Source organism: Sarcophilus harrisii, chromosome 2 (assembly GCF_902635505.1).
Source record: "Sarcophilus harrisii chromosome 2, mSarHar1.11, whole genome shotgun sequence".
Classification (NCBI taxonomy): Eukaryota; Metazoa; Chordata; class Mammalia; order Dasyuromorphia; family Dasyuridae; genus Sarcophilus; species Sarcophilus harrisii.
The window spans coordinates 104,868,443-104,890,076 of NC_045427.1; the positions used below are offsets into that span (position 1 = coordinate 104,868,443).

The window sequence follows — 21,634 nt, forward strand, 5'->3', positions numbered from 1 at the left end:
GTCACCATGTTCACTAACTTACCACCTAACTGATATGTGTCAAAGCTTTTCCTAGTAGGCACTTTAACATTGAATTATCTTAACACAGAAATGTGAGATTATTAAATTAATCTGGGAAAGCATTTTCTGATTCTCCAAAAATAAGAAATGAGGAAAGAAATACTATTATTCAATGTTTACAGTCATCAACACAATAATAAATGTAATTAATAAATAGACATTATTGAAAAGAGAATACCACTGTCTCAGTTCTTCAGGAGGAAGGACATGGAAAATAGAATGATACTACTATTTATATAATAGACAGAAGAAAATCATCCAAAATAACATTCCCATTCCTACAGTGGAGGTATTCTTGATGCCTGTAAAAAGGACATCTGAAAAGAAGTGGGCTTTATATCCAAGTGCAATCACATGAATATGGAATATAGTTCTACTCTCTACAGCAACAACTTCATAGAATAAAAGCTTGAAGTCCAAAACGGTATCATAACTGGAAAACTAGATTACAATAGCATTGCAACAATGGTAATTAGTTAATAGATGGCACTGGTCTCCTTTGATGGAAAATCAATAATAAGTCATTGTAATGGTTATTTTAAAAAGTATCTTCGCTACAGATAAAAGCATATATTTATTCACTTCAAACAAAATAATATTGCTAGATAAAAGTTCCAACTTTTGTCATACATTGTTAACATACAGATTTTCAATCTCATGGAAATAATGCTGAGGGGGAAAAAAAATCATACACATATACACATACACATAAAATGGCATCACTTTGGTAATTAAATTGCTAGGAAAAAAAAGGTAAACTGATTTTTTTTTCCCCAATGAAAAATGTGAAAAAAAAAAAAAAAAAAAAAAAAAAAAAAAAAAAACCCTGAGAAAGGAGTATGTGAATAAAAGTGAAATTTAGAGAATAATGACATTAAAAAAAAGAATCCTAGAAAATGACAGAGAAATTTAAAGCAAGTATATTTAAAGTGATTGCTATACCTTTTCTAGAAAAAGATGTTTGTAAGTTTCCATCCCCATTGCATGTTGATCTTTACTCCGAACTTGATTTAAAAACCAGTGAAGTGCATCATCATAACACTCAGAATCTTCAACTAAGCAGTGCCACAAAATGTCGACTTGTTCTAAACTTAGCCCTAGATATAAAAAGAAGCTTTTATTTTCATGTATTAAAAAAAGGTTCATAAAAGAAATGAAAATGGAAGGAACACACACACATCTCTCAAAAACATTTACATTCCCTATATGGAAATATCTCAAACAGAAGTATACAAAAATTATCTTATGTTTGCTTGGGTTCTTAAAATAAGAATAAGTGATTCATTGAGCATGAATCACTAATGAGCTCAAGGAACAATAAAGTAGTGGAAAAATTTCAAGAATATTTCAATAAAACTACCAATTTCTTTTATTATAAATTACTTTTAAGCACAAAAAAACCCATGTACTTAGCATTACTTACTATTTTTTTTAATTTACAGAGCATGACAGAAAATGCTACTTGCTAAGAAAGTAATTTTTTTTATAATAATCAGACTTTTTTTTTTTAACTGAGAACCTTATCTACTGAGACCTGAATCACTATCAATATTCTAACTAAATTAAACCAAAAGAGAAATGGAAGTTGTAGCTAATTAGAAAACTAGCTCACAGGTTCTTCTAGTACTAGGAATAAAGTCATTGATTGATTCTGTTTCTATGGTGCTTTCAAAGGCAACAAAAAGATATTATAATATGGAATATTTAGTAAATTCCAATATCAGTGATCATGAAGAATATCTGCAAAAAACTATTAAAAAAAAACCCCAAATATTTTTTGAAGTCTAAGAAGAGGAGATAACAATAGATAAAGTCTATTACAAACTCATTAGGTAAAGGAATAGGGAACAGACCTATAATTTTGTTGACATAGGAAATTCCTGAATGAGGAAAAATGCCTTTACGAAACCTTATTTTCAACTTGTCATTTCAGGGGAGCAATTCTTGAACATTTTTTAATCACAGACCTCTTTGCAGTTTAGTGTAATCCCTCATTAGAATGCTTTTACATGTATAAAATAAAATATACTGGATTTTAAAGAAAACTAATTGTTCTAAAATATATTTGAAAAAAATAAGTTCACGAACCCTAAGATAATAAGCTATCGGCCAACAATGATTTATTAAATATTTTCTATATACTAGTAATATGCCAACCTTAAGTAATGTCCAAGGTCACATTCAATGTTGATCTTCTAAGAACCTTGAAATCAAACTACATTAAGTATTAAGCAAGGGACAAAGAGGAAGGCACAAGAAATTTGAGTGAGGAATAAGAAAAGTGATAAAAATGCCTCTCACTATATATCATGAATAGCTTTTTTTTTTTTTTTTTTAAATATATTATCTTACAGAGGGTTGTGTGGCAAGATGGTGTAGGAGATCACAAAATTTCGAGCTCTCCAGCTCTCCCCCACAAACAAGAAAAAAATAGAGTGGATAAAAATGAAAAAGACTCAGGGCAGAACAAAGGTCATCTTGGAACAAGCAAAGAAGATCCTAAGAAAGATACTAGGACCAGTGAAGTGTAAAAACCTCCAGGCTAGTTCTGTTGAAACAGCAACTGGTGAGTCCTAGGGCTAGCTGGGTAGGACTCAGCCACAAGATTTTTCACCTCCTGGTCATTGTGAGAAGCCCAGCATCTGAGTTAGGGAAGACTGAGGGAAACTATGCTAATAAAGGACATCAGGCCCAGCTGTGCTGCAGAGAAACAGTTCTGGGCATGAAGGAATCAGCACCTAGGAGAAGAAACCAACACACAGTAAGTGAGTGAAAAAGCAGTGGGGTCCCCACTAAGCTGCTGGCTTCCAGAATTTAACAGAGTAAGGAGTTCTTGGTTTTTGGTTCCAAACCAGAGGGGAGAACTAAAGGAGGACCTGGGGACAGAGGAACCATCCCCCATAGGACTAGAGGTAATTCCACTAACATGGTGTTATAAATGAAAACAAAACAAAACAAAACAAACAGCAGGCAAAGGAGGAAGAAATCAACCATAGAAAATTACTATGAAAATAGAGAAGACTGGGGTTCATCTTCAAAGCAGGACACTGAAGCAAAAGGAGTCTCTTCTACATCAAAGAGTAATGTTATATGATCTCCTACCCAAAAAGAATTCATAAAAGAAATTGAAAAAAACAAAACAACAAAAACAAAAAACTTTAAAAGTCAAATGAAAAAGACTAAGGAAAAATTTAAAGAAAAAAGAGAACAATCTAAGAAAAACAAGATTATAAAAAGAAAGTCAACCAACTAGAAAAAGAGATACAAAATGTTAAGGAAGAAAATGGCTCCTTGTATACCCTTTGATTCAGCAATGTCACTACTGGGTTTGTATTCCAAAGACGTCATAAAGAGGAAAAAGGATCCACATGTGCACTAGAGCAGCCCTTTTTATGGTGGCAAAGAACTAGAAACTGATTGAATGTCCATTAATTGGGGAAGAGCTGAGTAAGTTATGGCATATAAAAATAATGGAATATCATTGTTCTTTAAGAATAAATGAACAGACTGATTTTAGAAAAGCCTGGAAAGATTTACATGAATTGATGCTGAATGATGCAAACATAACCAGGAAAACTGTGCTCAACAACAGCAAGACTGTATGATAATCAACTAACAGACTTGGATCTTCTCAGCAATTCAGTAAGCCCAGGCAATCCCAATAAACTTTGGATAGAAAATGCCATCTGCATCATAAAGAGAACTATGCAAACTGAATGCAGATCAAAGCATATTATTTTCCCATTTTTGTTTTTTCCCTTATAGTTTTTCCTTTTGGTTCTGATTTTTCTGTCTCTACATGACTTAGATAGAAATATGTAATCAATAAATGTACGTTACCAAAAAAAAAAAAAAAAAAAAAAAAAAAAAAAAAGTCATGATTCTTGAAAATCAGAATTGGATCTGAAAGGAGGGATCCTGAAATGCTCAGAAACCAGTTCTGAAGTTATTACTCAAAGACGACAAAAGATGAAATATCAATAAATGCCAATATCAACCCTGCCATTTCTGAACAAATGCTACAGAATAATCTAAAAGGCATCCTTTAGAAAATCTGAAGCAGGAACCAAGCAAGCTTCTTCTGCCAAGGATTTTCTACAACACATCACATCTACAAGTTGTAAAATTGACTAAAAGACCTAAAAAAATACAAGAAGCCATTCTGCTTGCTCTTTTGTTGACTATAAAAATGCACTTAATTTGCATGAGCAAAACACCATCTTAAATGTTCTAACCCAACAAAGCATTTCATAGGCTTAGGCCAAAATCATACTAAAGTCCATGAATGATTTTAAAATATATATATGATGATTTGGCACGATTGTCCCAAGATTATTGATGTTCAGCAAACTATAAAAAAATATATTGATGCCATCAGCATGGAAAATATTCAAAAACTTAAGATTTCACTAAAGACCAGAGTTTTCTAACCTATTCTTGAGTCATGCTCTACCCTCCTTTCCACTATATTTATGCATACCCTAGTGAAGCCTAGAAAACCTTTCTCAGAAAAAATATTTTTAAATGGATGGAATAAAATACAAAAGATCACAAAGGAAAATAATTATATTGGAAATAATATTATACAAATGTTTTTTAAACAAGCTAATAGATCTATATTTAAAAACTGTCAGATGGGAAAGAGTCCTCTAGATGCCTCTGTTTGCCTAGATTGTATCAAGCCCAAGAAATTACCAAATAATGTTTATAATGCAATATAAATAGATAAGTGGTCTTGATACATACACCTAAAGATCCCTATCTTTTGGTTGATAACTTTATTAGTTCTGTGACCTTAGGCAAGTCATTTTATTTCTCTAAATTTGCAAAATTTCTCTAAATCACACATATATGGGTAAATAGCATACTATTATTAATTTAAAAGAACTGTTGTGCACAAAGTACCATATAAATTATAAATGGACATATAAATTAAATTTATAATTAAAATTTGACTATGGTTTTACTTGACCAGATTTATAAGAGGGAATTAATATAGGAGGTGCTCTATCTGATAAAGACTGTGATTTAAAAGCAAATGGTTTACATAAAACTTAGTTTATAAAAGTGATCACAGCATAAAATGAAAGGTCTCCAACAATGATTCATTTCACTTATAATACAGTAATAATCTACTATAGTGCTCTAATAATGGAAGACAATTCCAAGAACATTTAACGCCATAAGTGGTACTGTCAAGTTTTCAAGTCTCAAAACAAATTCAAGAACAGACCCATCTTCAAACCATAAATATACTTTACAATAAATTCCCAAATTGATAAATATCCAAAGCATATCAATAGGCAGTTCTCAGAGAAAGAAATCAAAGCTAACAATTAACTATAAGAAAAAATGCACAACAATTTGGACCTATGCCCAAAGGGCTATCAAACTGTGTCTACCTTTCGATCTAGCAGTGTCTCTACTGAGTCTATATCATGAAAAGATCAGAAAAAAGGGGAAAAGATCTACATATGCAAAAATGTTTGAAGCAACTCTTTTTCTAGTGGCAACACACTGGAAACTAAATAAATGGTCCTCAATTGGTGAATGGTTGAATAAGTTATGGTGTGTGAATGTAATGGAATATTACTATTCTATAAGAAATGATCAGCATGTTGATTTCAGAGATTTCCTAGAAAGACTTACATGAACTGATGCTAAGTGAAGTGAGTAGAACCAAGAGAACATTGTACACAGCAACAAGATTATGTGATGATCAACTGTATCTCTTTTTAATAACTTATCTCTTTTTAATAACAAGGTGATTCAGGCCAGTTCCAATAGACTTGTAATGAAGAGAGCCATCTGCATCCAAAAAGAGGACTGCGGGGACTGAATGTGGATCACAACATAGTATTTTCACATTTTTTATTGTTGTTGTTTGCGTCCTTTTTTTTCTTTCTCATTTTTTCCCCCCTTTTTGATCTCATTTTTCTTGTGCAGCATAATAAATGTGGAAATATGTTTAGAAGAAATGCAAATGTTTAATCTATATTGGATTGCTTGCTGTCTAGGGGAACAGGAATGAGGGGAAAAAATTGGAACACAAGGTTTTGCAAGGGTAAATGATGAAAACTATCTTTGCATGTACTTTCAAAATATAAACGCTATCACTAAAAAAAAAATTTGAATGCTCAAAAAGTACATAAATTAAATTATAATTAAAACCTGAGTTATTTCACACATGAAGATTAACTAAGATGTCAGAAAAGGAAAATGACAAATGCAGAAAAGATGGGTATAGTGAAATTATGAACAAGTCCGAGCATTCTGGAAAGCATTTTGGAACTAAAGACAAAAAGCTATTAAGTTGTACATGCCTATTAATTCAGTAATTCTGCTACTAAGGCTATACTCCAAAAAGATCAAAAATAGAGGAAAAATACACTTATGTATAAAACTATAACAGCTCTTTTACACATGTCAAAGAATGGGAAATTGAATTTCCTATCACTTTTGGGTATGGAACAAGATATATGGCATGTGATTGTAATAGAATACCATTGTATTGTAAGAAATTATTTCAGAAAAACTTAGTAAGACTTGTTTGAAGAGATAAAATTTGAAACAAGCAAAAAGAGAACAATCTACTCACTACTAGCTATATGACAAAGAAAATCAAATGTGAAAGGATTTAGTAAGGATAAGTCTGATCAACACAATCACCCAACTTTATTTTCAAAGGACTCCTAAGGAAATATACTCCAAATAAGACAACTGGTTCAGAGTAAAAACTGAAGCACATATGTTTTTTTTTTCTGTTAAAAAAACCCCATAGCTAATGGATCAATTTGTTTTCCATGACTACACATATTTGTAATAGGTTGTGTTTTGGTCTTCTCCTTAGGCAGAGAAGGGAGATACTGGGGAAGGAGATTTAGACTGGAAATAAAAATTATTAAAATAAAACAACAACAACAATTAAATTCCCAAGTCCCAATAACATGCTAAGATTATTTTAAACATTGAAAAGCAAATAAAAGACACAAAACTTCTACTGTAAGGTTATGAGAACAGATATCATTAAAATATCTTTAAATTAAGACTTACTAAAATGATCTGGTGATCCAAGAGTGGAAAAAACACATGTCAAGAATTGAAGTCGAACTTGAACCTCTGCACTGTGACTATACCTATATTTAAAAAAAAAATCATTACAATAATTTTAAAATCCTTTAAACTTTCTAGAAATAATTTAATAAATGCTTTGTCATCCAATTAAACTTCCCATATAGAAAATATTCATAAAAAATGTTAGAAAACAAATTCAGTTTAAAGTATTAGATCCAAGTATTAAATGTTAATATAAAATAAAAATTTAACTTAATAAATTTTTTTTTCAATTTTGTTAAGATTATCTCAACTTACACACACACAAAAAAAATCAAATCTTTCAAATTACACAAGATCTTATATAGACAAGAAAGTCTTTAAGTGTCAGAAAAGGAAAATTGCATTGTATGCCTTAAAATCTTTGCCCTTATAATATTTCTCAGAGCATAGCACTATACTGGGGGGGGGGGGGGGGGGGGGGGGGGGGGGGGGGGGGGAAGAGGAGAAGTTAATCAGTTGATCAGTATGTTCAATGAAGCAGTATAGTACAGTGGACAGTTTCTAAAAGTCGAAAACATGGTTTTAGCTATAGCTTCTGATGCTTATAATTCTGACTTTTCGTAAGTTGTTAAACTTTAAAGGTCCTCAGTTCCCTTATCTGTTCACTGAGAGGAGCTATTATTATTATTATTATATCAGCTATTGCTGATTTTTTTTCTGTGAGAAATCTTTAAGCATATAAACTACTAACTGATCCTGCTATTTTCTAAACCAAGGTATTTTATTTAATACCATATGCAATTAAAATTAAGCTTAGAAATGCATTCATTTTTAAATTAATACCTTCCTTCCTAGGAAGTTGGATAACCTTCACAAGGGTACCTTTGTTTTCCTGAATCTAGCTATAAAAAAAATTTAAATAAGTCTAGCAGTGGCAGAATTATCACTTAATATCCATGGGCCTCAGATTCCTCATCAATAGAATAGGGGACACACAAGTTGGTTATTGGACAAGTTATTGTCCTCCACTGACTTACAATACTGATGAACTTCTCCAAGCAACCAAATTCTGTCATGATTTTCCATAAGCCCTCACAACTGACATCAAAGGCTTTGTCCTTGGTTACACCAATGAAAGTTGTATATCTGCCTCTTGGCATTTCTCCTGGAGTTGCTGAGCACCAAACACCATAACAAGTGTTCTTCAGTCCTTTCTGAAGCCACATTGGCACTCAGATAGAATACCCTCTTTCAGGTAAAGGAACAGCCTGTTAATAAGCCTCTAGCAAAAATTTTGCTAACAATGACTGAGAGAGAAACCTATTATGGGACTGTTACAGGACAATCTATTTCACTTTTCTTTACAGAGATGTACAATAGAGACATCCTTGAACTCCTAGGGGGCCAATCTCTACTTGCCATATAACCTGAGAAAATTTTCATTTGCTTTAGTGTGAGCATTCATGCTCCCCCATACCCTGGTGCACTTAAAACCTCTTTTTGCTGCAAGTTTGTCTAGAAAGGAACTGACTTCAACCTGAAGTACAAAGTCAAGGGCTTCAGTATCGATTCATGATAGTCTACTGAGAATATTATGGAAGATTCAGCCCATCTCTCTAGGATCATCTCCTTATCACTGATCAATTAGCTCCATCAGCATGAGTAGCTGAGAGGCACCATAGGTCTTTGGTCCATAAATGGCCTTCAAAGCATCATAAAATTGCTTTGGATTGTTACTATCATCATAAAACTGAATTTCATCTTCCTCTTACTGAGCCAAGAATCCTGCATTGCTCTAACCTTTGTTTGGACTTTACTTTTGATGGTTTTTTTAAACACTAATTTCTTATGAGACAGATGAACTATCCTGCTAGTTTTAACTCTGGTATGTTTAAAGTGTGTTCATATTTTTCATTAAGTAGCTTCTGAATTTCCCCATCCTTTTTATAACACCAATCCTGATTTTCCAAGTTGCCAGATGAGTAAATTCATTTAGCATAAACCAAATGTCTTAAAGCTATCCCTTCCTCTTCGGTTCTACTTTTGCAAAACTCTATGTTGGCTCAGCTTTCCCTCCAAGTTAGCAACAAACTATTCACACTTGAAAAAGTATTCTAATATGCTGACAATTAAATCACCAAGACTCATTGATGATGAGTCTCCAGATCTTTATAAAATTTTTGACTTTTTGCAAGGTGGGAGTATACACAATGATGAAGGTTACTTGGTGTACCTTACTGCAATAGTAAGAATCACAGTTATCATGAGTCTGTTTACTCTTTTTGCCAAGTAGATATACAAAGTTAATGATTAGTTTTAATTGCAAAGATTCACTGTGACCACTCCAGAGAAATGTATCTAACTTATATTTCAGAAAACTGGATTTTAATTTGCTACCTTTGTATTATTTAGGGCTACGACGAGCTTCCATCTTTCTCAATAACTTTTCATCTTTCAGGTCTACTAGATTTCATGTTGTCCACAAGTATGCATACATTCCATGTACTGATGGTGCATAGAAACATCTTTTTAATAGTTTTTCTAATTTATTTCTGCTTCCCACCTGCCATGGCAAGCAGGCCAGAATTGGATGAAACAATTTTTAAAGCACTGTTCCTAATCCCTTCCTCATGCCAGGAAGTGAGCGGAGCAATTCTTTTAAAAAGAGGGTTCAGACACCCAGGAGACTATTGAATCCTGCCATTACTTCAGTCCAATGAGAAGACAGCCTATAGCTTGAGTCGCCTGTGTGCAGAGTTGTGACTACACCTCCTAGTGTATCTACCTCTGCTACTTTGTCACTTGACTTTTGACACAGAACTTTGAGTTGTGTAAAAATTGTAAAAAACGGTATGAATGATATATTTGACTTACATGTAACTTGGATTTAAGTGAAGCAGAGTTAAAGTCACTGGAGTCATTCTCTCTTCTAGTCAAGCCAAGATGACTGGCAATGGATCAGGATACAGTGGATGACTTTGGCACGGTTGATGTCTAGCCAAGTTCTAAGTATCTCATATTACCTGCTTTAGCCATCTTCATGGACACTGAGACAAACTGTTTTCATCTACTCATTCTGCGGGGGAATGTCTTCACATGCTTGGGGTATATAGTCTCCCTAACTCACCAATGGTTGGAGACCACATTGGTTAACCTTAACTTGGTTTAGGCTACCTGCCAAAATGGTTTACTGTGGTGTAAACTGAATACCTTAAAGCCTTTAAAATGAACAACTTCTTCAAAAAAAGTTTCATCAAGACTTTCATTTCTGTTTGGCAAGATTAATGTTTTTTCCTCAAAGTAACAAGTCATAGGAATATCACAAAGTGGGAAGGTGGGGATAGGGGGGAGTAAAAAAGACTGAAAAAAGATTGTCAATATGTTTATTGAAAGTGAGGAAAGTTAATTTATAGGTTTACAAGTTCATATAATGAAATACAATGCTATATATACTTACAGGGCATGTTTATGTCTCCCTTCTCTTACAGCTTGAATGTAGTATACCAAATTATCAAAGAAAAGCTTCATCATGTTTAGTTCTTTTTCTGCCCACCTGGCCCAATTATTAAAAATAAAAAAAAAAGGGATAATTTTACTTTTTTGTGATTACAAACACATTAAACATTAGAAATTTAAATATTCTATTAATCTTTGAAGAGTTCTTTTTCCTCTTCTGATGGTCCTTGTCCTTAAGACCAAACCATACTAATTATATCATTTAAGAAGATCTAAGTTTTCTTTATGTCATTTCCATAAGCATTTAAAAATAAATGAGCTCCAAAGGCATTTTAAGCTGAAACATTAATATATTGATTAATAATTTAATAATTAATACCAGTAGTTGTATAAACTATCTCATGATATCTTGGAATCTAATCTGAGTTCTTTTATTCATTCTCACTATACTTACTGAATTACTCCAACTCAGATTCAGTCAATTAAAAAACCATGTCATATATATTCAGTTAACAATAATCTTGAAAATAAATAACAAGTAGAGGAGAAAAAAAAAAAAAAGATCTAAGCTTATCCATTATAAATCATCAATTGACCTTGCTATAATACTGTTTTTCTGCCAAAAGATTATATGCAATTTTCTACATTCATTATCTTCATTTGCTATTAAGTCACTTCTCAAATACTTTAAATATGGCTGTCACACTGTTGGATTTCACTTTAACTTTTCATAGTATTAATCACATCTTCCTCTTTGATTTCTTATCACGCGTTGGCTTTTATGACACTATTCTTTCCTGATTCTCCCCCCAACTGTACAATTAATCTACCTTGGTAACTTTTCTTGGGTCATTATCAGTATCTTATACCCAGTAGAATGACTATTTCCCAGGACTCTGGATCTCATTAGTTCTATGTGCATCCAAATATCATTTCTATATGATTGCTAAGACTACAAAGCAATCTTAACGTATCCTGAATTCCAGTTATACATATCTATTGACCGCAAGTTAGCTTTTATGAAATGTTCTTTAATACATCTTTAACTCATCATGTCCAAAATGGAAGTCACAACTTTCTACCCTAAATATACTCCTTGTATTGGGAGTACTACCATCCTATTATTCACCCAGATTTATAACCTAATAGTCATCCTATACTCTTCTATATTTACATATAATCATATGCTATGTTTCATATATTCTTACATCTTCTCTTAGCATATCTATACTCGTCTCTCCATTCACACAGCCACCACATTATCACTTTAAAAGCCTCCTAGTTTGGTCTCTCTGACTTTAGAGTTTCCTCTTTCTCTAATCTATTCTCATGCAGATTTGAAAATTAACTTCCTAAGGTACAAGTTTGATTGTGCAAATTCTGTACTCAAAAATTTTCAATGGTGCTTTCCATGATTTCCAAGGCAAAATTCAAATTTTGGAGATTGGCATTTAAGGCCATCTATCAAATCAGATCCCATTTAATTTCTAGCCTTTGTTTTGTAATACTACATTTCAAAACCTTATGTATTAGTCACATGTTCTATGAATTTGACATCTTTTGTTATTCATCCCTATGCCAGAATCTTACATTTCTCTTTAAGTCTTATAACTACATGAAATGTTTCATGATGAACCTAGTTGTTACTTCTACTCCTATTCCTTTCCTTTTCTACTTCTCCCTCTCTCTTCCCCCATGACCACCAACCTGACCAAATTTTTTTAAATTCATGTTTATCTTTGTTTAGGAGAATTTAAGCTAAAGAGAGTGGGACTATTTTGGTTTTTGTCTTTGTTATTCCTAATACATCTCACAATACAGTTCCACAGAGGCAGCAAGGTGGCACAGTGGACAGAGCACCAGGCCTGGAGTCAGGAGAACATTCAGTTCAAATCCAACCTCAGAAATTTAAACATTCCCTAGCTGTGTGACCATGGGCAAATCATTTAACCTCAATTGCCTGACCAAAAATATATAGTCTACACTAACAAGAGTTCTGCTTCATTTCATTAAGGTTTATTTTTCTTGGAGAAATTATTTATTCTCCACTGACTTTTCAAAAATCCCCAAAACTCAAAAGAGCCCTCTAATACTCAAAGAACTGATCAATTAATTTATGTGACAGTCATTATTCTTGGGCACTGATGAGCCTAGCACAAGGATAATAAAAAGTGATTAACTGTATAAACTGACAAAATCTAGCCAAGATTATCAATTTAAATAATTTCTATACTCACACAAGTTATGTACAGATGAATCACAATTGTTCAACAAATTTGGGTTAATAATTAGACGTATATATATTTTTATATCACAATAATAATCCAATAAGCTCATTCTGTTGGTTTCAAGATTAAAATATATATATAAAAAAAAAAAGTCATGACATAACAGATGTTCTTATATTTAAAGAGCAGTATTTTATGAACTTCAGGTGTGCTAAGACAGACAAATCTTAAGATCTCTTTCTCTCTCTCTTACACCCTTGTTTTCTCTTCTGACATTTGCAACATTGGTGCAGACTCATCACCTCCTTTACTATTGCCAACAGCCTGCTGAATGGTCTGCCTGCTACAAATTTCTCCCCACTTCACTCTATTCTCCCCTGAAAAAGAAGAGATAGAATCTATGATGAAGGGTTTTTTCAAGGCCAAATAGAATTTTATACTTGATCCTGGAGATGATAAGGAACTACTGAAGTTTACTGAATAGAAAATGATATGGTCAGATTTTAACTTTTAGCAGATCACTTTTGACAGTGGAATGGACAATAGCCAGACCTGCAGACCAAAGTGGTGAAATATCAAAAAAGAAGATGTAACAAGGTTAGAAATGACTTTCAGACTAGCAAAAACCTTTTAAAAGATAGGGAATAAAGATTCTTCCTTATGGTCATCAAAAACTGGTGGATTCACAACTATTTTATAAGTACAGAATGATGAAATAGAAAAGGCTGATAAACTGATCAAAAAAGGCCTAGATTCAATGATCATTTCGGACATTATGAAAATTATTAAGTCACTTAACCTCCATGAACCTTAGTTCTTAAAATGATGTTAATAAGTATCATAACTATGTCAAAGGAAACATTTGTGTTTAAAATTACTTTTAAACTTCACATTATGTAAAAGTAACATAAATCAAACAAGTAGTTATTTAGCCCTTAATTTGTGTCACCTGTTATACTAAGCATTGATGATTAGGAAAAAAGCAAAAACAATTATTGCAAGAATTTTAAAACCTAATGGAGGAAAAAGAATATATACAAATAGATACATACAACACAGAGTAGATAGAAGTGTAACCTTAGAGGAAAACAAAAGAAGGAAGTGGTTGAGTTTTGATAGAAAGCAGAGATTCTGAGAAATGGAACTGAGGGAGGACGGTAATCCAGCTAAGGGAGGTAGTTAGTGCAAAACTACAGAAATGGAAGCTATAGAATGAAGAATGGCAAAAAAGCCAATAAAATGAAACTAGAGATTATGCATTAAAAAAACTAATATAACCAAAAAGGCACTGGACTTAAAGAGTCAAGAAACTTAATTTTAATCCTGTTTCTAACTAACTAACAGAAAATAATGTTGAGAAAAGTCTATTTTCAATATCTTCATCTATGAATTGACTGGATCTCAAAAATCCACTCTACCCCTTCATTTCATTAATCAGTAAATATTCTGTATTTACTTACATTGTAATCCAATGTGTATCATAACTGCTCCCAAACTGTTGGAAAGTACCAAACAATTTTGGAAGAAGACGAAGTGAGACTACTACAGATCTGAAAAAAATAAAGAGGAAACTATTTTAATAAATTTTTCTAACTATAATTATTTTACAAAGTCAAAGTTATGTATGATACATGTTAGACCCAGATTTATAGTTCATGAAATTATAGTCTTTAAGTATTATATCTTTAAGTAAAAAGTATAGCTTGTTAAATACTTATAACATGAAAACAAAATTAGGTGAAGTATAATACTCTCAATTTGTGAGTTCATTTTATGAAACTGAATATTTTGTACTATGTCTCAAACACTCTTGATTAGCATAATATAATAGCAGCATAATATATGATAAAAATACATAAAATTATAATTTCAATATAATGGTCTTTAAGTCTTTTGAAGAACAGGAACTAAACTGATTTTAAAGAATTAAGATAATTACATTACATTAAACTTTTCTGTTTAGAAGATAAACTTTTCTGTTTTTAAAACATGGGAAAAGAATATCAAAAATTTATTAGAGATCAGAATAACAAATGTTTCTTACACAGTGTTTCCAACACAGTAGTTGGTTTACAAACACTACCAACCAATATTCAATAGGTTTTTGGATTACAAAAGCAACCTGGAGGCAAGTTATACATAACCTGCATAAAGAAAAAGATGCAGACTTTCTCCTATTAACTAATTAGGTCTTTCTAAAGGATTTATAAATACTACAGAATTAACAGTAGGAAAGATACTATTGAAATGATCAAGTATATGGATCCATCAGTGTCATTTAATGCATCATGGACATCTTTGAAAATGGAAAGCATGAGCACAAAGAAAAAGAGTAAAAAATTTAGTTTTTAATGATTTTTTTTAACTGAGCAAATATTAAGTGGAAAATAATGTATCTAATACAAAGTGATAGAGAGTTTAAACTGAAAATTCTCAGTTGAACTGAAAATCTTGGTTGAGTACTTTTCATTGCACATACAAATTTTCAAAAGTAATGGCAAGATTCAAAATTTTATAAAAATTTATGATTCATTTAGCAATGAATAAAAAGAAACTTCCAGGAATTATCTTTTAAACTAAGTAAACCGGGGGCAGCTAGTTGGTATAGTAGATAGAGTACAAGCCCTGAAATCAGGAGGATCTGAGTTCAAATCTGGACTTAGACACTTAATACTTCCCGGCTGTGTGACTTTGGGCAAGTCACTTAACCCCAATTGCCTCCATAATAAATAAATGAATAAAAATAAACTAACTAAACCTTAAAAAGACTAATAAGGGAAATATTTAACATCAAAGCATCAAAGTCTCCATATGGATTAAAATAAATATCAAAATAGCCTGATAAATTACTTAATTAGAAAGTTACCAGTTCATGCCAGATGTCAATTAAATTCATCAATTGATTATTGGAGTAACTAAACTAAACTGTCAACATTTAGTGAAATATCATAATTTTATTATGTCAAGAAGCAAACCAGAAGACAAATCAGAAGAATTGGAGGGAAACCAGAAATTGGATTAAAAAAACCAAAACAAAACAAAACAAAAAACCCAATACTGCCATTGAATTGCAAAAGCAAGAATTTTTTGGTTGGTATCTAGATACAAATGATCAGTGGGAACTGTTTCAAGAATCAGGTTTTGGTTTTTTTGTTTTTTTAACCAGGGCTTTTACCAGGGCTTCTTTAACTTTTTCCAATAGTGACCCATTTTCACCCTGGAAACTTTTAGGACCCTGGATATGCAAGTACATAATATACGAATCAAACATTTAGTGATAATAAAACATAATTTTGTGATCTCCACATTCAGTTATGCAAAGTTTAAAAAGCTGGGTGGGTTATATACTATTAGAATGGACCCCCCCCCCCCAAAAAAAATCTTACCGTAGAATAGAACATAGGGGTTATCATAAACATTTAAGCCACATTACAACTTAATTTTTATGTGTGATTTAGCCTACCTTATATTTGATAAGTTCAAATGATATTAAAAAAAAAAGAAAAGAAAAAAGAAAGAAAAAACAGAAGCATTATAGTTTTGTGTTCCCAAAAAATGTTAGAATCAAAAACAAAAGAGTAACATTTCTTCCTGCTTCTTTACAAAAAGAAAAATAACAAGAGTCTCTGAAAAAAAAAATTTAAAAATTAAAGAAATTTTTGTATTGATAACAAAGTTGAAGTAGGACAAATACAACTAATATAAAAATTATAGTGAGGCCTCAAAGCATGATGATCTTGGAGTGACAAAATCTAGGTTGATATCCTTCCTCTTGCAAAAACTAGCTATCTGCTCACAAACAAGTAACCTGAATTCACAATATTGTAGGTATTAAAAAATAAAAAAATTCAAATTCCATATGATACTTTTTTTCATAGATTATATTCTACCATTCTACTAGTATAGTTGGCTTAGGAATAAGACCTGCATGTGTGATTACAATAATATAGAATACCCCTACCAATGAATATCATTGCCTTTTCTGAAATTTAAAGTCTTGCTGTGCAAGAAATTAAGGGTCCAGGGTCATACAGCAAGGATGTGTCACAGATGGCACTTGAACCACTTCCTCATTTCAAGGCCAGCATTCTAAGTGCTGTAACACATTACCTCCTCTACATATTGTCAGTTAATATTTACCTGTTGTTTGCTAAATTTTCTAGACAGCCTTCAATGAATCTCATTCGAATCTGTCGATCTGTAAACCAGCACACTAAGGAGCAAAGAAGTTTCTCTGCCTCATTTATTAACCCTTCTGAGAGATGAATCTATAATAAAAAAAAAATTATCAATCTTTACATTAATATTCCATTCACTGTGATAGGTCCAAAACCCCTTTGTTGCCACAATGTCTTCAATGGTCTAGTCTTATGTTTGCAATTTAGGGTTTTTATTTGGAGTAAAGGTCAGTCTTCTTAAATATGAAAGTTTTCCTTCATTTCGCTCTCTTAGTACAGACTCTGTGGGTATGAGATATCTCTAATTTGCTAAGATATTGGCTAAAAATGAAGAAAGTGATATGGCAGAACAATGTGATGGAGTTTACTTCACTTTTGAAACTTCTCACAATGAGAGAGCTATTATTTCCAATTTCTAAAGTGGCCCAATTTATTTATGCTGTTATTTAGTTCCATAAAGTAACTTACTGCATCTTCATCTTGGACTAAATCCCATAACAAAGTATTTCCTTTCTTGCAAACATTATCCAAATTAATGTCTGTAACAGCATTGCTATTGTACTGATGTTTATGAACAGCTGGGCCTGTAAGGATAAAATAAGACATGAAATTGCTGAATACAAGTTGATTAAATTGAGATACATTTCCATTTAGCTAATTAAATTAACAAATCCGAAGAAACCAAACTTTAAGAATAAAGATTCCTACACGAACTGATGCTGAGTGAAACAAGCAGGACCAGGAGATCATTATATACTTCAACAACAATACTATATGATGATCAATTCTGATGGACCTGGCCATCCTCAGCAATGAGATGAACCAAATCAATTCCAATGGAGCAGTAATGAACTGAACCAGCTACATCCAGCGAAAGAACTCTTGGAGATGACTAAGAACCATTACACTGAATTCCCAGTCCCTATATTTTTGCCTGACAGCATTTTGGATTTCCTTCACAGGCTAATCATCCTGCCATCTAGGGGAGGGGGTGGGGGGGAGGGGAAAAATTGGAACAAGAGGTTTGGCAATTGTCAATGCTGTAAAATTACCCATACATATAACTTGTAAATAAAAAGCTATTAAAAAAAAAAAAAGAATAAAGATTCCTCCTCAAAGGCCAGTTTTTAAAATGAAAATGTTTTTTATATTGAAAAGACTTAATTTTTCTTCTCACAAGTATACTGAAATTTTTCTATAGGAGAGTGCCACCTAACAAATTAGAAACTAAAGGAGAGCAAAGAAATTTAAGAAAGTTTCCATGTAAAGTGTTTTATATCTTTTTCCAATTGGAAATTGAACCTATCATTTACTGATGGAGGAAAACTCCTAAGAAAAGTGGCTTTCCTAATACAGAGCAGCAATTGCTCTGTAGCACACAGTCTAAGAGCCTTGCTATGAGCCCTAAAAGGTTCAAGTGACTTGTCTCAGAACACACAAGAGCCAAGACAAGTCTGTGAACCAGGTGACTCTAAGTAAGGTCCCTCTCTACTCAATAGGCCATTCTGCCTCTACCTTGGACATAATTACTGCTCTTCAGCCAGAAGTAGATTTGAGATAAAATCCAACTCTTGTTACACAAAACCAAAATTACAGGCCATTGCAATCATTTTTCAAATCCATAGAACTTAGTCACATTTCTATCGTCCTAACAGAATTATATTTATCCATTACTCCAATTTGTGTTAATACTAATACATGAAACAAGCCTTTGTCAAATCAAGCACATTATACATTAAAGCCTCTTTTCAAATATACCAATCTTATGAAATACTAAAGCACATAAGTAACATTGATTTTTAAAGAACTTTGTAAAAATGTTTGTAAATATGTATTACCTACATCAAATTATTTGCCTTCTCAATGAGAGGGAAGGGAATTAGGGGGATAGAGATTTAAAACTCAACATTTTAAAATATTAATGTTAAAACTGCTTTACATGTTAATTATAAAAAAACAAAACCAACATATATTTTGGGGAAAAGGAGTCAGAAAGCCCCCCATCAAAAACCTTTCTCTAACAATATTAACTTATTTTGTTTTCCATACCACATGAGATTAAAAAAAAATTATAATCATTGTGAAGAGAAGGCATAAGGAGAAAAAAGGGATAACCGGATATTACTTTGTTGTCAATATCAACAAGCAGCAATTCAATCTTAGCTTGCTTAATTCTTCAAAGTCTATTATGGTATCATTAAAGACTTTCTCCAACCCTAGTCATGATTAAGTACAAGAGATATCTTGGTTAAACTTTATTAAAAGCCTAATTTTTCCTAGGCCTTCCTTCACAATATCTCACTGAACTAGGAATTATGGGTTGATAAGGATAACAATAATGGCACTAATATATAACACTAAAAAAGTTTCAACTTTATAACTTTCATTTTCTGTTGACAGTCCCCTTATTCCCATGTTCTTTTTCCTTCTTCAACCACCTTAAACCTCTCTACTTCTAACCTAATTTCTAATTTAATTTATTAATTGTTTCCTTTACCAGTTACTTTTTTTTTTAAACTAGACCATTATGGATCCCTCTTAGTGTCCTAAATAATGTAACCACTCAATAAATCAATAAATATTCATTAAGCAGAGCAGATATAGTGCTAGCTACTGGAGATTAAAAAACGACCCCTAATATCTATGAGCTTAAAAGAAAGCTAGAAGAGATAACATATTTAAAGATATATAGAGAAAATACCATGGAAATTTTAAACAAAATGATTTTGGCTGGGGTGGGAAAGTGGAGACAACAATATTCCTGGGGGAAGAGACATTAGTAAAGGTTTTTATGAATAAGAAATTGCTTGAGCTAAAGAACCTTAAGAAAATATAATTCTAAAAGATGGAAGAACTACAGCAAAACCATGGAGACAAAGATGAAGTGGTATGTGAGAGGAATAGAAAAAAAGTGTAGAGATAGTAAGTAGAGTTGTTGATCAAACGAGATACTTATATGTAAAGCACTTTGCAAAGCTTAGAGTTCATATATATGGGTTTTATTGTACGGTTTTCACATTAAAGGAAATGACTTCTATTTTGGACATGTTACATTTCAGAAGTTTCTTGGACTACTCACTTGAAATGCACGTTAGACATCTTGTTATGCCTGATTGGACGAAATAAAAGAAATTAAAGGAAGACATATGGTGCTAAGAATCATAAAGTGATGATAACTAAACTCATGGGAGTTAATGTTAAAGAGTACGTATATAGAAAGAAAAGAATTCTGAACAGAGGAATCTAATGTGGAACATGATCGAATGAAGCCATAGTGAGACAGAACTGTGTTCAACAGGATTGAATGCTGCAGGGAAATCACAAAGGATAAGCAGTGGGAAAAAGCCATTAGGTTCAGCAATCATATGCTCACTACAAACTTTGAGGGAAGTTTCAAATAAGTACTAAGAAGAAAGTCATATTGCAGAGTGTCTAGCAGAAATTGAAAAGAAATGAAATGAAGGGGAAAAGTGTAGAGAACTTTTTTAAAGAGCTAGGTTGAGGCAAGCTAGATGATAAAGTAGAGAGAGACTAAGGAAATAGGAAATTCTGGGTTCCATTCCTGCCTAGCTCAGCTTAGGTACATATATCACTGCACTTCTCCCAATCCACTAACTCATCTTTAAAAGGGATATATTATATTTGCATCTTCCCCATAGGTTTCCTATAAGGAATAAGAGAAAATCTGTAGAATATACTACAAACCTTAAAGGGTTATATTAGCTATGATTATTAAGAAACAGCAAAGGGTAGCAGAGAAAGCACTGTCCTTGGAAGGAAGAGACCACCTACAATCCCACTTCATAGGCATGCTGGTAGAGTGCCTTGAAGCTAAGATCTTCATCCTTCGCTGTATAAGTTTTTTTTTAGGTTGTTTCTACTTCTAAAATTTCTTATCTTCTAAAAGTTAAAATTATTTCAGAATGATTCTTCAAAAGAACTACTACTTGCCAGTGAGTAGTTTCACTCATCTTATTTTTGAGATCAGTTACTAAGGAGCATTAATGGAAAACCCAAACGTACACCCCAAAAACATAGACCACCAGGTTTTATAGTAACTAATCAAAATCATTTATTTCAACCTCTTTTTCCCATCATTACTAGGATGCCACAGGTACCTTCAATTCCTTGGCCCCATAGAATATTATAATGAAGAACAATGAAAATTAGAATTTATAAAATGCTTTAGGATTAATATTCTAAGAAAAATCTGGAATTTAGGTGCTATTACTATCTTCATTCCACAGAACAGAAAACTTAGGTAGTAGGAAGTTAAGTGACTTGCTCAGTCATACATCTAGAAAAGCTCTGGGCTAGATTTGAAAACAAGCCTTGCAGATTTCAAGGTCCAGCATTCTATCCTCTGCACCACAATAAAATGACCAATTCCAAATAGAAAATAAAGCAATGAAGGAAGGAGAAAAAGGATACCATAGATCTCTATTATATACATTTTGCATTATTTTTTCAGAATATAATAAATTCATAATATATAATTTCAATAGAATGACAAGGAAATCAGAAACTCCCAAACTCTCAAGATTTCCCCCACAAACAAAATTGTGCCTCAGGATAAACATAGACCTGTGAAAAACAACTTTGGGAATTTTGGGGAAAACAAAGGTCCTCTTCAGACAACCAGAAAATATCTGAAGA

General features: G+C 32.4%; 1 protein-coding gene across 4 annotated transcripts in view; it reads right to left on the bottom strand.

Annotated features, from left to right (window-relative positions):
- USP34 (ubiquitin specific peptidase 34) overlaps positions 1 to 21,634 on the bottom strand; it is a 265,762-nt gene that overhangs the window by 112,374 nt on the left and 131,754 nt on the right. For all 4 annotated transcript variants that reach the window (XM_031950529.1, XM_031950528.1, XM_031950527.1 and 1 more), the window contains 6 exons: positions 17,447 to 17,562; positions 16,941 to 17,068; positions 14,261 to 14,350; positions 10,574 to 10,669; positions 7,114 to 7,196; positions 1,003 to 1,157 (listed from right to left, as the gene is read on the bottom strand). In XM_031950529.1, the coding sequence (XP_031806389.1) occupies positions 1,003 to 1,157; positions 7,114 to 7,196; positions 10,574 to 10,669; positions 14,261 to 14,350; positions 16,941 to 17,068; positions 17,447 to 17,562 (668 nt within the window). The remainder of the gene's footprint in view (positions 1 to 1,002; positions 1,158 to 7,113; positions 7,197 to 10,573; positions 10,670 to 14,260; positions 14,351 to 16,940; positions 17,069 to 17,446; positions 17,563 to 21,634) is intronic.